Genomic DNA, 17,763 nt, shown 5'->3' on the forward strand with positions numbered 1-17,763 from the left:
ATTACATCAGACATTAATACTATTACTTTTTTATAAATAAAAAACTCAAAAAATTACTTTCAAGCTTCCCAATTCCCAAATAGACCCTAAGTAGTGGTGTAAATCATAACAAAGCGTAAATATATAATAGAATAGATAATAGGGATTGAATCATTGAACAAATATTAAGCCTAATAATTAAAGAATAACAAAACTAACAATTATTTATTCTAAAACAAACTCTCATAACACCGGTGTAAAATTACAAAGAAATAAAATTAGGTTTACTATATATTTTAAGATTATGTATATTCTATACCAGGTCCAAAATATACTAAACGATAAAACGGATTTGTTATACGAAAGATCGATAACCTGATTCAAATCAGAAGAGAATTAAAGTAAAAAAAAAAAAAAAAACCTTCAAAGATTTTTTTCTCAGGAAAAATCCTTCTTTTTTTGTAAGGAGAGTTTCCTAGAACTTCAGGTTCTTTATCACTCTTCTAACAATCAAACCAACCATAGCACTCACCTCGTTCTAAACCGAGAATACGCCTCGATCAAAGAAGAAACCACAAAATAATCTATACTAATAACTATATATAAAATAATACAAAAAATTTACAAATACATCACAATATAAACAACTTCGAACAGGAATCAATAGAAGGGAAGATTATTACTGTGGAGAAGCAGCGATATAAGGAGTTCAAGCCTGATATCTGATAAGGAGCTCATCTTCAAGACTATTTGGAACAACCCGAAAGGAGTGTCAATATTTGAAGTAGGAAAAAATAAATTTTTGATCACTATTAAAGATGAAAGAAGAGGGATTCAGTTGCTTAAAGGAGGACCATGGAGCATTAGAGGGCATCTTCTTAATCTCCAACTGTGGACACAAAGAGAAGCGATTTATGAGATTAAACATGACTACATGATGATATGGGTACAGATACATGGAGTCCCACAAGACTATATTAATGAGGAAACAACGAGAAATATTGGCAATAGAATGGGAATAGTAGAAGAAGTTGAAAATCCAAGAAAAGATAATGTGATGCAGAGGACCTTTCTGAGGGTTAGAGTTGCAATGGATATAGCAAAGCCTCTTCCCACTAGTTTTTGAATAACAAGAAGAAATGGTGAAGTTCAAATATAAAAGAATCCAAGATAGCTATTGTCTCAACTATGGTATTATAGGCCATGGTAAAAAAGATTGTAAAAATCCAACTGCTATGGCAATATAGAACCTAAAGGAGGCAAGATACATACCTGGATTTGGAGTTGCACAAGCAAGATCATTAGGAACAAGGACTGAAATGGAGGAAGAAGGAAGCAGTTCAAGATGGCAAAGGGCAGAAACAATAGCGTATGAGTACACAAACAACAAAAGAAAAGTAGTAAATGAACAAGGGAGAGGTGCTGAAGTGGAGGGAGTAGGTTCATGAAAAGTGCAGGACGTTATGGGAGATGAAAAAATCAGCTGATAAATAAAAAAAAGAGTAGAAGAAAATGGAAATAAAGTTATCAGTTAGAAAGGATTATGACAGAACTAAAAGAAAAAATAGTAGAATGGAAGTGGGCTAAGCAATTCAAAAGTGAATATAGAAATAGGAGAAACTTGGGCTTTCTTCAATATCCCCCAATAAAGGCAAAAATATTTCTCTGGATTAGAAGACAAAGGGGGTTCAACCAGGTCGGTTTTTTGGATTTTTTGGATTGACCATGGGTTTCTGTTTGGGCCTGATTATTGGTTCAGTTCTTGACAACAAATAAAAAAACGAAGAGAAATTAATCCAAAAAAGTAAAAACGAAGATAATTAAAGTATAATGAAAATACTATAATATCCACTGCAAGATAAATATCATTATTAAAACAAGAAAATACTATAATATTTAAGAAATAGAATAAGTTGGATCAAATGTAAGAACATAATATTTAAGAAAAAGAATAATTTGATCAAATTTTAGAATATAATAAGGTAAATAAGAAACATAATTTCGACCAAATATTTAAAGAAAAAGTTAGAGCAGAAAATGATTACTGCTAAGCGAGATAAGATGCTGCGATTGATCAGAATATATATACTCTTCAGATAATAACTTAATAAAATAAGGTCTACTAAATAAATAAAATACAGTGGTTAGGGAATCTTTCACTCTCTTAAGTCTTAAGCATTAAGATATGAGCTATAGAAAACCGGAAAAAGTGTTTTGGAAGGAGAGAGGAACAGCTGTGAGGCATTGTGGTGTAGAAGTAGAAGTAGAAGTAGAAGTAGAAGTAGAAGGGAAGCAGTAGTGGCAGGAACGTTATTTGGAGGAAAATGTGACCCATTTAGAGAAAGGACGCACCGAAAAGTGTGTGTGACCCACCCCACTGACGCTGCTGATTTTACCATCTTTCTTAAGAATCTCCACTGACTAGACAATGACATTGACAGGGGTCTCTATACTCTCTAATCTCTATGGTTTACGGTAATGTATGGTAACGTATTAATGCAACGTAAATGTTAACTACCAGTAATTAACATTACTGATTATTTATCAGTGATGATCATTAACAAAAACAACATAAAAAATCAGCAGCTCATGTGTGATTGTTTGTGCTGCATCTCTCCGCAACCCTGCCCACCCTTCTATTTACCAAACAAACCAGGCACCACTACTGTACTTGGTAACCTTTCTCAATTAGTATTTATTTGAAAATTTTTATTTGTACTATAATATAAAGCTCAGTATGTGTGATGTAGTTTCTTTTTCCCCTTTTCCTTTGCTTCCAAGTAGCTTTAGCTTGCTCTCTTTGAATCCCCATCCTCACCCAAACCGCACATTCTCTCTTCTTCTGTGTGTTCTGCTCTTTTAGGGTTTCTCTCTTGTGCTTCATAAGGTAACCATCCAGCTCTCGTCTTTTCCACAAGCATTCAATGTCATTTCAGTTAAGTTTCTCACACACTGTCCTCTGCACTGCAGATTCTGCTGGAATCTCTAGGCTCATTGTTTGTGAAGTGAAGAAGAGAAAATAGGAGAGGAGATCAGAGGAGCAGGATGTCGTCCCGAGGGGCGGGGCCCTCCTCGGAGGCGCCACAGAGGCGGATCATGCGGACACAGACGGCGGGGAACCTCGGGGAGTCGATATTCGACAGTGAGGTGGTGCCCTCCTCTCTTGTGGAGATAGCTCCCATCCTCCGTGTTGCCAATGAGGTTGAAAAGACGCATCCCAGGGTTGCTTATCTCTGTATGTTACTCCACTACTCCCTACTCCTTCTTTACTCGCTCTCTCCTTTTCTTTCTAACTTCAGCTCATTCTGGGTTCCCTCTGTTCTTCTAGGTCGCTTTTATGCATTCGAGAAAGCTCACAGGTTGGACCCCACTTCAAGTGGTAGAGGTGTTCGCCAGTTCAAAACAGCCCTTCTTCAACGACTCGAAAGAGTAACCTAACCCCATCTGATCTTCCCGCATTCCTTTTAAATTATGATGTGAAATCTGGCTTACATTGTTGATATCTTATATTTTGTTAGGAAAATGATCCCACTCTCAAGGGAAGGGTCAAGAAAAGTGATGCTCGTGAGATGCAGAGTTTTTATCAGCATTACTACAAAAAATACATCCAAGCTTTACAAAATGCTGCTGATAAGGCCGACCGGTACATTATTCTCTACATAACCTGCAACTTACTATGCTCCTCAACTGTTGTATGACTAATACTTCGCCTCTTTTCTTTCAGTGCACAGCTTACCAAGGCGTATCAGACTGCTAACGTTCTTTTTGAGGTTTTGAAGGCGGTTAACATGACTCAATCTATGGAAGTTGATCGTGAGGTTATCTTCTGTGATCATTTCATTCATCAATATTTGATACGTTTCTAAATTTGTACTGGCCCTTTTGTTACATACCATGGACTAGACTTTGCCATTGTCATTGTATTAGATTTTGGAAACCCAAGATAAAGTTGCAGAGAAGACTGAGATCTTAGTCCCGTACAATGTTCTTCCACTTGATCCTGATAGTGCAAATCAGGCAATAATGCGATTTCCTGAGGTATAGTCTTTATTATGGTGGGTTTATAATTCTGAGGCCCTACATTTGAGGAAAGTGTTGCTCATAAATAACTCTTTGCAGATACAAGCTGCTGTATATGCTCTTCGTAACATCAGGGGTCTTCCCTGGCCCAAGGACTACAAGAAGAAAAAAGAAGAAGACATTCTGGATTGGCTTGGGGCGATGTTTGGATTTCAGGTAGTACAATAGAACCTGGAAATGCCAGTTTATTATTTGTTTGGGTAATCTTGTCTTGCTGTAATTTAATTTTTATGGAAAGAAAAGTTGACTTAGTTGTTACTAATTATTCAAATTGACCTTCTTTGCAATGCTTCAATGGTGTTGTTCAAAATGCAGAAACACAATGTTGCAAATCAGAGAGAGCATTTGATTTTATTGCTTGCTAATGTTCATATCAGACAGTTTCCTAAACCTGATCAGCAGCCAAAGGTGATCTTTTAATTGAACAATTGATTCCAATTTTCTTATGTCATTGTACTCTTTCTGCTGCTTCTGATATTATGCAATACATGGTGCTTTTACTATCTTGTGTAAGTCTAATATTGAAAGCCCGTTCTGTTGTCATGTTCAATTTTCTAGAAAGACTTTATTGCTATTTTAAACTTCCTATATTTGTGCAGCTTTGTAGGTTTTACGTTTGAGGGTGTGGGTGAAGATGCAACAGTACAATTTTCAGTTTGCAGTGTTTTAGATTTTGACTTGTTAAGATTCATTGCATGAGATATATTTTGTTGATAAATTGTGATGTTATGTAGCAAATTATTTCTTTCATTGTGATGTACATGTTGTCTTCTTGCTGTATTTCATTTTTAAGGAGTTGAATGGAAATGAAATGTCTTGCATCTTATATATCTCATTAATATACATTTTATTTTGATAGCAATGTATATTCATATTGGGAAGTATGTGCTGGGTTCTACTTGTAGTTTACAAATATATGTATACTAATTGTTATACCTCTATCTTACTTGTATCTTTTTTATGTGATTAGTTGGATGAGCGTGCACTGACAGAAGTGATGAAGAAACTTTTCAAGAATTACAAAAAGTGGTGCAAATATTTGGGTCGGAAAAGTAGCTTATGGTTAGTTCCTCTGTTTGGTTTTATTTTTAAGGAAGTAGATTTTCATAAGATGGAGAGAAGAATAATACAAGATAGCGGATAAGCGGTCCTCTATAGAAGTCAGAAGAGCATAAATTATTCAAGAGTGCTATCTATGGAGCATGGCTTTCCAATCTCTCACCATGCCTCTCTATCTGGCTATTCTCCTAATGCTGAAATAGATTACTTTAAAACCAGTGTCTAGGAGCTGTGTGAATCTACATGTATAGAAGAGATTTTGAAAATGCTTCCTTTCCAGTTTATCATGGATTAAATATTAATATGACTTGATCTCCATATTTGCTGTCATGAAATTGAGATGTGAATTTCAACCGATATATTTGGGGTATGGGTTCTTATTTGCAGATGGTTTAACTAATCTATCAAGCTTTACCTGGAAATATGTATATCTGTAAGTTCTTCATGTGATATACGTTATGGATGAACATTGCAGGTTACCAACCATACAACAAGAAGTGCAGCAGCGGAAGCTCCTATATATGGGTCTGTATCTTCTAATATGGGGTGAAGCTGCCAACCTACGATTCATGCCAGAATGTCTTTGCTATATATATCACCATGTACGCTTTGTATCCTGAACCATTTTGCATTGTTATTTCTATTTAATTTTACTTCCCACTATATGTAATATATTTGTTTGTTCTGTGAATAATAACTTAATAAGAGTTTAGCTTTCCATGGGATAATTTCCTGAATATTGACATGATTTGAGATCTTTCCTGATGTCTTCTGTAGATGGCGTTTGAATTGTATGGAATGCTAGCTGGTAATGTCAGTCCAATGACGGGAGAGAATGTCAAGCCAGCATATGGCGGTGAAGAGGAGGCTTTTTTAAAGAAAGTTGTTACTCCAATATACGATGTGATTAGACAGGTTATTCTCTGGTTAATCATTATCTTTGCATCCTTTTTTCCATTTTTTGTGGCCACATCCTTATAAATTTTTTTTTTTTACAAAAATATGTATTGTTTTTATGGGTATTAATATTACTTTGCTCCAAAAAGGAAGCTGCACGGAGCAAAAAGGGAAGGTCAAAGCATTCACAATGGAGGAACTATGATGATTTAAATGAATATTTCTGGTATAATTTGCTCTGCTTTGTACCCCTTTTTCTCTTGTGGTTGTTATTAATACCTATCTGGGTATTAACTTCTAGTGATCCAATTGCAGGTCAGCTGATTGCTTTCGGTTAGGTTGGCCAATGCGTGCTGATGCTGATTTCTTTTGGGTGCCATCAAATGAGCAGTCTAGTTTTGACAAATCTAACGTAAGCAATGCTTATTAACATCTCATTTTCTCTTCATATGTTTACAGCCTTTATTTTTCTTCCCACTCTTTCCTAAGTGAGCGACAAGACATGTCGGTTTGAGGTGATTCACTTGTACTAGAAACTTTGTGAACAGCTGCAAGGCAAGGTTCATGGGCCTCCTAGGATTCTTCTACATTTGTAAACTCTGGTTGCTAAAAATTATTTTGGTTAATTGTGTCTATTTCCTAGTGTGAGCTGGGAAATGTTTATTGAGTATATGTCAAAGATTTATAATGTGCTTCTGTATGTTAAACTTGCTCAATCTAAAATTTACAGGATGAGAAGCCAACTAACACAGACAGATGGGTTGGGAAAGTGAATTTTGTTGAGATAAGGTCATTTTGGCATATTTTCAGAAGTTATGATCGCATGTGGAGTTTTTTCATTTTGTGCTTACAGGTAGTGATTTTATGAATTCTGTTGCCTCATCTTTAGTGCCGTGCAAATGGAATCTACTTCTGAAATTGGTTAATTTGGCATTAGGCAATGATTATTGTTGCTTGGAATAAATCTGGTGACCCAATTGCAATCTTCAATGGTGATGTGTTCAAGAAAGTGTTAAGCGTGTTTATCACGGCCGCTATATTGAAGTTTGGGCAAGGTATGTAATTAAATTTTGTTTGCACACCTCGGTTTCCTGCTCGAAACATACATTTTAGGAATATTACTTGCATTTCATTAGGTGAAGGTTGCTTATAGTAAATCTTATTTTACTCACTTGGGCAGCTTTTCTTGATGTTGTTCTGAGTTGGAAAGCACAACGGAGTATGTCGCTGTATGTCAAGTTAAGATACATTTTGAAAGTTGTTTCAGCTGCAGCGTGGGTGATTGTTCTGTCAGTTACTTATGCGTATACCTGGGACAATCCTCCTGGGTTTGCTCAGACCATCAAACGTTGGTTTGGAAACGATTCTAGTTTTCCTTCATTGTTTATTTTGGCTGTTGTTATTTACCTGTCACCAAATATGCTCGCTGCTGTATTCTTTTTGTTCCCATTCATTCGCCGCTTCCTTGAGAGGTCAAACTATAAGATTGTGATGCTAATGATGTGGTGGTCACAGGTATACAGTAATCCAACCTTGTTATATATCTTTTAGTTTAGTATATCTTAAGAGCAGGTTTATGCTGTTACAATTGAGATGTTTAGATTCTAACTTGGTGTTTCTAATGCCTTAAAATTGCCAGCCTCGTCTTTATGTTGGAAGGGGGATGCATGAGAGCGCATTTTCCCTTTTCAAGTAGGAATCTAAATTTCAAAAGTTCATTTTGCGGTGAATTAATATCTCATATTAATGCATTCTTGTTCTTTTTTTTTTCAGATACACAGTGTTTTGGGTTCTTCTTATAATTACAAAGCTTGCTTTCAGTTACTATATAGAGGTGATGCATTTTCATTTATTCTAGAACTAACTAGAAATCTTTGATATTGTTTCTGATAGTTTCTAATAATTCTCCACCATTTGCACAATTGTGCTTAAACCTTTTCCATGGCTACAATGTAGTTATTGTTGTAAGCTTCATTGGAGTTTTAGACATAACTACATAACTTCTATGATTTCAACACTTTCCTTATTGTCTTGATGATTTCTTGCGTATATTCAATATAATTTTTTTAAAAAGAACTTCTTTACATTGTTATTACAGATAAAACCGCTGGTGGGACCTACAAAAGCTATAATGGGTGTAAGAATCACGACTTTCCAGTGGCATGAATTCTTTCCTCATGGTAATAAGTTTGAATGCTTACTTGCTTAGTCTTTGAAATAATGCATCTCCTCAGAAAAGATTTTATCAATGCTTGTGTGCTTTGCAGCTCGGAACAATATTGGTGTTGTTATTGCACTTTGGGCGCCAATCATTTTGGTATGGGTTTATGACGCGCACCTATTTAACTTCCTTTTTTGCGTATCAGTATCTGTTGCGTAACTGTATTACCACTTTTCTTCAGGTATACTTTATGGATACCCAAATTTGGTATGCAATATTCTCAACCTTATTTGGTGGTATTTATGGTGCATTCCGTCGTCTCGGAGAGGTTAGTCTATTGTCCAATCATATGATATGTATGCATTGTTTTTTTTCTCTGCTTTGAACTATTAACCTGATCATATACTGGTGTTCCATATCTCTATACTTCTATGTTGGATCTTCCATAATTTGGTTCTTATCCTAGTTTATTGATTATACTGGTTTCAGATACGGACGTTAGGAATGCTTAGGTCGCGTTTTCAATCACTGCCTGGTGCCTTCAATGCTAGTTTGATACCAGAGGAAAAGAATGAACCAAGGAAAAAAGGATTAAAAGCCACTTTATCTCGCAGATTTGCTGAGGTTAACTATCATACGAACATGTCAGTTTCTTGAGCTCATGATTTGAGCATCTGTATGTTGGATTAACATTACCTTGCTTGGTGGATGCAGATCCCATCTAACAGAGGGAAGGAAGCTGCTAGATTTGCACAACTGTGGAATCAGATAATCACCAGCTTCAGAGAGGAGGATCTTATTAGCAATAGGTAATTTGAGAGTCAGTGTTGAGTTCCTGGATCTTGATTCCCCCCAACCAAAAAACACACCAAAGAAACCCACTAAAAAAATACAGAGTACTGTATGTTTCCTCCAGTAGTGTGATGAGGTGTTTATTCAGGGAAATGGACCTTTTGCTTGTACCTTATTGGGCTGATCGTGAGTTGGACCTTATACAATGGCCCCCCTTTTTACTTGCTAGCAAGGTTTGTTTATTTTTTACTCTGTTATGAGAATCTGCTGCGTTTTCTTCCATTTACTCCTTTAGTTAATCTGTCTGTGGCTATGCGCATGTTAGATCCCAATTGCATTAGATATGGCTAAGGACAGCAATGGAAAGGATAGAGAGCTGAAAAAGAGAATTGATGCTGATCACTACATGTCTTGTGCTGTTCGTGAGTGCTATGCTTCATTTAAGAGCATTATTAAACACTTGGTTCAAGGGCAACGCGAGAAACCGTAAGTTTTTTTTTCTTTTTCTTTGAAGCTGTTTGTTGTAGTAGTTTATGTAAGTTGCTGTACTTTGTAATTGATAGTCTAATGTAATACGCCTAATCAGTTCCAAATACTTAAACAATGTAGGCCACTTGATAAAATGATAAAGAAAACAGCTAGTTAGTATTTGTCCTTATTGACACTAGATCTTTTGAAATTTGAACTTTATTCTGACAGGTTTTGTTCATCTTATTTATATTTGGGTTTTTTGGTGTCTTCCTTAACAGGGTTATTGATTATCTTTTTACTGAGGTAGACTCACATATAGAGGAGGGCAAACTGATAACCGAATTCAGAATGAGTGCCCTTCCTAGCCTCTACGCACAGTTTGTTCAGCTAATAAAATATTTGGTAATGTTTTAGCCTGTCTTTTATTGCATTTTCTGTGGCAAAATCTTTTATTTTTTATTGGGAAAGGGAGGGTGGGTTTTTTTTTTTTTTTTGGAGGGGGGTGTTGAAGCAACATAATCTTAAGTTCTCTGAAATGGTTTTGGGGAAAAAAATTATTTCTAATCACGTAAAAGACATGCCTTTAGTGTATGATCTAGATTAAGTTTTGGGGGAAAGCTTCCCTTTCAAAAGTTTTTTCTCATTAGATTTTTGATTATGAACTGCCTTGAACAAAAATAGCCTAGTGTAAGCACAGAATTCCATCATGATATTGTTATAATCATTACAGTTGGACAATGATAAGAAAGATAGGGACCAAGTTGTAATTCTGTTCCAAGACATGCTGGAGGTGGTGACAAGAGATATAATGAGGGAAGAGCAGGATAATTTATTCAGGTAATGCATTCTCAGATTGCTATGTCTATATATCTTCAAATTGCATCTCATTTCCTCTGTTGATTATAATTATGTCATTGTGTTTGAATAGTTTGGTAGATTCAAGCCATGGTGGGACTGGACATGATGGGACGCTTCCCCTCAACCTTGAACCAGAGCCACAACATCAGTTATTTGCATCTGAAGGAGCTATCAGGTTTCCGATTGAACCACCTTCAGAAGCTTGGAAAGAGAAGGTTGTTACAAATGAATTGTCATGCTGAAAGTTTGAATAGTGAATTGCATTAGTTGTGACTGTCATATCTTTTTGGTAGATTAACCGGCTCTACTTGCTGCTTACAACAAAAGAATCTGCGATGGATGTACCATCCAACTTGGAAGCAAGAAGGCGTATTTCATTTTTCTCCAACTCACTGTTCATGGATATGCCAATGGCACCAAAAGTTCGCAACATGCTCTCGTTCTCGTAAGCTTTTAGTCCATGATGCTTTGCCATTTTTTTCCGTTGAACTTTGAATCAGTCAGGTTAAAGATTACAGAAATTTTTCATAATGCAACTTGCATTATCTTCATTTGTTCCTTTCTGTTTATTCTTATGCGCTTACGATCAAGTTTTTTTTTTCAAATTATATTAATTATAATGATATAAGTTATAGTTTGGTATTGTGGACTATTCTATGCTAGTACAATGAACAATGTTGCAAATGTGAATGATTAACGAGGAAGAAACAAAGACTGTATTGAGTATTATCTATTGAAGAATATCTGGCTATATAAGTTGCTGAAATTCATTTTTTAATATTTCATCTTGAAATCATACCGGTGTGTCTTGTCAACTAACTAATTAATGAGTATATGATTATTTAGTTCATGTTGTCAAGTCCATCTCGATTAAGGTGCATGTTTTTCTTTCTCCACTTTTCCAGGTGCATATACTCCTTTAGAATTAAAGCTTGGTTGTTTTGGACTTTGCTTGTAGGGTTTTAACACCATATTACACAGAAGAGGTTCTATTCTCTTTAACTGATTTGGACTCACCAAATGAAGATGGTGTATCTATATTGTTTTACTTGCAAAAGATTTTTCCAGGTTAACCATTATCCCATACCTCTCTTTAATGCATAAATGTTAACTTTCATGGGATGAGATATATAACACTTTGCTTGTTACTTTGGTTATTGATGCACAGATGAATGGACCAACTTTCTGGAGAGAGTGAACTGTATTAGTGAGGAGGATCTTAAAGGAAATGAATCTGAAGAATTAGAAGAAGAACTTCGTCGCTGGGCATCATATAGAGGCCAAACATTGACTAGAACTGGTTTTCTAACTCTCTTATCTCTTTGTATAATTTAGGCCATTAGTTGCTAGCCTGAGTAAGTTACAAGCTAGTCTCTAACTCATTGCAATTGATTGTAACCTTATTGCAGTAAGAGGCATGATGTATTACAGAAAAGCTTTAGAGCTCCAGGCTTTTCTTGATATGGCCAAAGATGAAGGTGATCGTCTCTTTGAAATGACCAACTTATTCATATTAAATAAAATATTAATTATTTTTTTTATTATGATATTACTTTCTGGTGTCATTCTATATATGTAACTAACCCCACCTTGTAGTGGGATAAGGCTTAGTTGTTGTAGTTGATGAGACTTACAGTTTCTTGATGAACTTTGTCCGACTGAAATGTTTTGAATGACCAGACTTGATGGAAGGTTATAAAGCCATAGAAAACTCGGATGATAACTCAAGCGGGGAAAGGTCATTGTTGACACAATGTCAAGCAGTGGCTGATATGAAGTTCACATATGTGGTATCATGCCAACAATATGGTATCGACAAGCGATCTGGTTCTCCACGTGCACAGGACATATTAAGGCTTATGACAAGGTATGCATCAAAGCTCAAAGGTTGTTGTGGGCTTTAATATACCTGTTTCTGAAATTAGTAAAAAAAGTTGATTATTTCTTATATATTCCTTTCATATCTTCATTGCAGATATCCTTCACTACGCGTTGCCTATATTGATGAGGTAGAGGAAACTAGCAAAGACAGAGACAACAGACAAAAAAAGATCAACAAGGTTTACTACTCTTGTTTGGTTAAGGCTATGCCAAAATCCAGCAGTCCTTCAGAACCTGAGCAGGCTCTTGACCAGGTATTTGGTATATAAATGACTTTTTTTCCTTTTGATAAGAATTTTTATGGGATGAAATAGAGAAATTTCAACTAGATGTATAGTAAAAGGAACGGTAGAAACTAGGCATGCATCAAGGTTGTCCACTCAGATAGCAGCTCTGAGCTAAAGGGAAGAGGGTGGGGGGAGGGGGTCTATACCTAGCCTTTGAATATTTATACTATTTCCTCATACTGAAATGTCTGCGCCACCATTTCCTGTGAATTAAATACAATACCTGATATGAACTGTTGACAAAGCTATCATTATATGAACATAATGTTACTTCATCTCTTCATTGGATTATGAATCAGGTCATATATAAAATAAAGCTTCCTGGACCGGCCATTTTAGGAGAGGGCAAGCCTGAAAATCAGAATCATGCAATTATTTTTACACGTGGAGAAGGCTTGCAAACGATAGATATGAACCAGGTATCTTGATCATATGATAAGTTCAGATATTCACATCATAGTAAAGCCTCATTATTGCACGTGCTCAAGGTGTGCCTTTTTATAGGATAATTATATGGAAGAAGCTTTGAAAATGAGAAATTTGTTGCAAGAATTTCTTAAGAAGCATGATGGTGTGAGGTTCCCAAGTATTCTTGGACTAAGGGAGCATATATTTACTGGAAGGTAACCTCCCTCCTTTTTCTCTTTCCCGACTAATGCTTTTGCAACTGCAGGTCATAATTTGAATTTTTTCTTTTACCTTTCTTGCTCTGGTTTTAGTGTTTCTTCCCTTGCTTGGTTCATGTCAAATCAAGAGACAAGTTTTGTGACAATTGGACAGAGACTGTTGGCTAATCCACTGAGGTAAGTTTTTATACTCATTTCCAGGTGATAATTTAATAAATACACAATGGTGAATAAACCTGTTGCTTTCTAAAATAAAAGAATAGCATGCTGCAGAGTCGTACAGCTAGAGAGAGAGGAGGATGCACACGTGGGGGTGGGGTGGGAGATTGATGATAGAAACATTTGTTTATTTCGTCCTTGCCACCCTTTGTTTTGGTTGGTCTATTCACTGTTTTATGGAGAAGTGAGAGTAACAATATTAGTCTTTGCTTCTTATTTTATTACATAGCTATGCTTCTTACGGGCTTTTTGGTCTGTTAGAAAATACCCAAGATTTGGACTGCAAAATAGCTACAGAATGTTTGAGTTCTCTCTACATATTATATCTGTTTTCATTTTTTTTGTCTGCTTATGTAGGGTTCGTTTCCACTACGGTCATCCTGATGTCTTTGATAGGCTTTTTCACCTTACAAGAGGGGGTGTGAGTAAAGCTTCCAAGGTTATCAATTTGAGTGAAGATATTTTTGCTGGTACAGTATTGTCCAATTCCTCTTTACTATTTGATTTTTATCCGCAGTTTTAATTTTTGTTTTCTTTTCCATCAGGATTCAACTCTACGCTGCGGGAAGGCAATGTTACTCATCATGAGTACATACAAGTTGGGAAGGGAAGAGATGTGGGTCTCAACCAGATTTCTATGTTTGAAGCTAAAATAGCTAATGGAAATGGAGAACAAACACTAAGTCGAGACATATACCGACTTGGACATCGTTTTGATTTCTTCAGAATGCTGTCCTGTTATTTCACCACAGTTGGATTTTATTTCAGCACTCTCGTATGTAATCACATGATTTAAATTTCAGTAAACATATTATGCAGTTCTTTCTTTTTCCTGGTCAATTAGGGGAACCGATCTAAAAAAGAAAACATGCATGTGCATGTTTGTCTCCGCAAACACATAATGGCAGCTCCTGAACTTTTAAAGATTAGGAGAGCTACCATGCTAGCAAAGACTCGCTGATGATGTGCTCTAGTTATTTTTTGCCCCATTTTTGGTTTTTCTATATCATGGCTTCTGAACAGCTCCCCTCCTTTAACTTTGTGCAGATAACTGTTCTCACTGTATATGTATTCCTCTATGGTCGTCTCTATCTTGTTCTGAGTGGGCTTGAAGAAGGTTTGAGTACCCAGAAAGCCATTCGAGACAATAAGCCTCTTCAAGTGGCTCTTGCTTCTCAATCATTTGTTCAAATAGGATTTTTAATGGCTTTGCCCATGCTGATGGAAATTGGCTTGGAAAGAGGTTTTCGAACAGCACTTAGTGAGTTCATATTAATGCAATTGCAGTTGGCCCCTGTGTTCTTCACTTTTTCGCTTGGGACAAAGACTCACTATTTTGGAAGGACATTGCTTCATGGAGGCGCAAAATATAGACCAACTGGCCGAGGGTTTGTTGTTTTTCATGCCAAGTTTGCCGACAACTATAGACTGTACTCTCGCAGCCACTTCGTTAAGGGTATTGAGCTCATGATATTGCTTGTTGTATACGAAATATTTGGTCATACTTATAGAAGTGCTGTTGCATATATCTTGATTACCATATCAATGTGGTTTATGGTGGGAACCTGGCTCTTCGCTCCCTTCCTGTTTAATCCATCTGGCTTTGAATGGCAAAAGATTGTTGATGATTGGACTGATTGGAATAAATGGATTAGCAACCGCGGAGGTATAGGTGTACCACCTGAAAAAAGTTGGGAATCTTGGTGGGAAGAGGAACAAGAACATCTCCAACATTCAGGACTGCGGGGAATTATAGTGGAGATACTGTTATCATTGCGATTTTTTATTTACCAGTATGGTCTTGTATATCACTTGAATATCACTGAAAGGAACCCAAAAAGTTTTCTGGTAAGTCTTAACCTTTGTTATTCCCTTTTCCTGTATTTAATCTCACCTGAAACTTGCAAGTTAAGTGGAATAACATATATTCTTTCCTTGGCTAATCAGGTATATGGCATTTCATGGTTGGTGATCTTTGTGATATTGTTTGTGATGAAGGTTAGTAGCACCTTGCTTTCTGTCCTATAGCTGCATATCATAATTCATATAATTCTGCATGTTTGTTTCTTTGGTGTATTTTTTGTTCTATATCTAGCTGCAGCCTTTGGATATGCATTTATAGTGAAAGTCCCTTTTGTGTTTTAGCCGATGGAAGGAAACTGCTACTCTCTGATGATCTAAGAGTTTCTGATTTCCTTTTCTCTTGTCTCAGACGGTATCTGTTGGGAGGCGGAAATTCAGTGCAAATTTTCAGCTTGTCTTTCGACTAATCAAGGGATTGATATTCCTAACTTTTGTGTCGATTCTTGTCACTTTGATTGCCCTTCCGCACATGACAATGCAGGACATTGTCGTTTGTATTCTTGCCTTCATGCCAACTGGTTGGGGAATGCTGCAGGTGCTTTATTATTACTCTTTCCATCCCCTTCGCAATAAATAAATGTATATTCTTTTCAAGTCTCGTGCCTTTGGATTTTCATTGTTATTTTTATTTTGCAGATTGCACAAGCATTGAAACCCGTGGTACGGCGTGCGGGATTCTGGGGATCAGTAAAGACTCTTGCTCGTGGTTATGAGATTGTGATGGGTTTGCTTTTGTTCACTCCCGTTGCGTTTCTTGCTTGGTTCCCTTTTGTTTCAGAATTTCAAACACGTATGCTCTTCAACCAAGCCTTCAGCAGAGGATTGCAAATTTCTCGTATCCTTGGAGGCCAAAGGAAGGAGCGGTCGTCTCGCAACAAGGAATAGTTTGTCTAAGAAAGCCTTACTATTATTATTTTAATAGCCTGAATACCTTGTTATATATAGCTCAACAAGTTTTTTCTGTAACAATTGTAATTAGTTGCAAGTAACTATGAATGGGAGGCTCAGCCTTGATTACTATCAAACATTAATGCAAGTTATTTTCTTTTCTAATTTGGTTTTACCTGTTGTATTCCTTCACGATCTCAAACTAAAATATTTAGGCCCTTTGATGTGCATCCTAAAAGGTAATCAAATAGAAAAAAAAAAAAGAAAAAAGAGAGGAACCCCGAACATGGATGCACTGCCTCAGGAGGCTAATGCCTTGACATGAATACTTGTAATTTGTAAATCACTCCAATGTTGAACAACTCAGAATAGTTCTCATTGTCGAGAGCACTTCTTCTTAGCCAAAGAAATAGCAATACCATTCCCCTCCCTTAGGAGAAGGTTCATTTGCACTTCCCACTCTCTACACATGAGCTCCTTAATTTTGGCAAGTAGATCACCATCATCATTTTGCAAACCCACCAAGAACTGAGCTGCAAGGCATGCATCTTTGGAGTCAGTCTCACAAATCACTCTCCTCGTGTCACCTTCTCAAGCCAACACTAAATCTCTGGACGCCCTAAACTGTTGAAGGCCTAGAACAACCACTAATCCACACTCCCTGGTGGTTCCGAATCACACACCCAAAGCCAGTGCGTTGTTGCTCCATGAAGACACTACAGTGGATTTGATTTTGTAAATATTGAAACTTGTTATTAGATGCCTCAATGTCTTGAATCAACCTTTTGAGAATCACTATCACTAGGATTGAAGATCTCTTGATTCCTATGTCTCCAAACCCACCACAGACCTGCGGCGGTGACTGCCTCATTCTCCACTTCATTCCCGCACCTAGGATGACTACTAATAGACCGAGATGAGTTTAACGCTAAAATAAGGTCCATCACCTCCATTATTCCAAACACCAGCAATAGATATATCAAGATCAGTAATGTGGACATATTCACATAGTTTCCCGCAAGAAGTCCAAGTATCATACCAAAAGGATTGAGCAGAGTTCTAGTTTCCCAACAAAAGCTCTCCTTTAAACAAGATAACACAATTCCTATACTCTTTCAGCAAGGAGAGGCAGTGCTAGGGATTGGAAAGTCCAAGTCACAGCGATTTGCAGCAGAAGCTGTAAAATTAAAAATAAAGTAGTTTTGCGGATCTTGTGTAATTTATTTACCCTTTCTTTTTTTTTTTGGGACAAGTTTTACCCTTTCATTATTTTCTTTCCAATATCCAACGCATTGAGCCTATTTTCATTACCTAGAATCTCTTTTGAAAAGGTATTTATTTCTAATTTTGGAACCAACTCGGAAATGCACACCCACACTTGTAGGAAAAAGTAGCCAACTTTTCTAAGAATTCTTGGATACCATCATTCCATCAAGAATTCTTGTATACCATCTACTATGACTCACATGAGTGCGTGTTTGACCAGAGTCTGGATGGGTCTCATTAGATCAAAGCATGCCAAAAATATCATTTCTTTTTTGTGACTATGCCAAAAATATCATTTAATAACGAGAAAGTGGGCTAGTTTTTTTAGAAAAAACATAGGAGGATATGACATATGAGTTATCCTTAGGAGAAATATAATTTTGAGAGATAAAAGTTGAAGACGAAATATTCTAAATGCAAACAAGACAATGCAGCA

At 36.5% G+C, this 17,763-nt stretch overlaps 1 protein-coding gene across 2 annotated transcripts; it reads left to right on the plus strand.

Annotated features, from left to right (window-relative positions):
* Window positions 1-2,568: 2,568 nt before the first annotated feature.
* On the plus strand, window positions 2,569-16,226 carry LOC130976990 (callose synthase 3-like). Of its 2 annotated transcripts, XM_057901979.1 has the most exons (44): window positions 2,569-2,653; window positions 2,764-2,866; window positions 2,950-3,214; window positions 3,308-3,408; window positions 3,498-3,622; window positions 3,704-3,797; window positions 3,907-4,017; window positions 4,099-4,215; window positions 4,375-4,467; window positions 5,030-5,121; window positions 5,594-5,720; window positions 5,896-6,033; window positions 6,165-6,241; window positions 6,331-6,427; window positions 6,746-6,868; window positions 6,953-7,070; window positions 7,196-7,530; window positions 7,655-7,707; window positions 7,789-7,849; window positions 8,114-8,195; window positions 8,283-8,332; window positions 8,418-8,504; window positions 8,666-8,800; window positions 8,891-8,985; window positions 9,117-9,201; window positions 9,294-9,454; window positions 9,718-9,841; window positions 10,170-10,276; window positions 10,368-10,512; window positions 10,591-10,742; window positions 11,256-11,365; window positions 11,466-11,597; window positions 11,707-11,775; window positions 11,978-12,164; window positions 12,273-12,432; window positions 12,765-12,884; window positions 12,970-13,088; window positions 13,185-13,268; window positions 13,668-13,780; window positions 13,856-14,085; window positions 14,358-15,158; window positions 15,258-15,308; window positions 15,523-15,708; window positions 15,810-16,226. In XM_057901979.1, the coding sequence occupies exons 3-44, from the start codon at window positions 3,025-3,027 to the stop codon at window positions 16,056-16,058; spliced, it is 5,886 nt and encodes a 1,961-aa protein (XP_057757962.1). In that variant the 5' UTR covers window positions 2,569-2,653; window positions 2,764-2,866; window positions 2,950-3,024; the 3' UTR covers window positions 16,059-16,226. The 2 variants fall into 2 exon arrangements, with proteins under 2 accessions (XP_057757962.1, XP_057757961.1); XM_057901978.1 differs by lacking the exon at window positions 2,569-2,653 and having other exon boundaries at window positions 2,738-2,866.
* Window positions 16,227-17,763: the final 1,537 nt, after the last annotated feature.

Source organism: Arachis stenosperma, chromosome 4 (assembly GCF_014773155.1).
Source record: "Arachis stenosperma cultivar V10309 chromosome 4, arast.V10309.gnm1.PFL2, whole genome shotgun sequence".
In the NCBI taxonomy this organism is placed as follows: domain Eukaryota; kingdom Viridiplantae; phylum Streptophyta; class Magnoliopsida; order Fabales; family Fabaceae; genus Arachis; species Arachis stenosperma.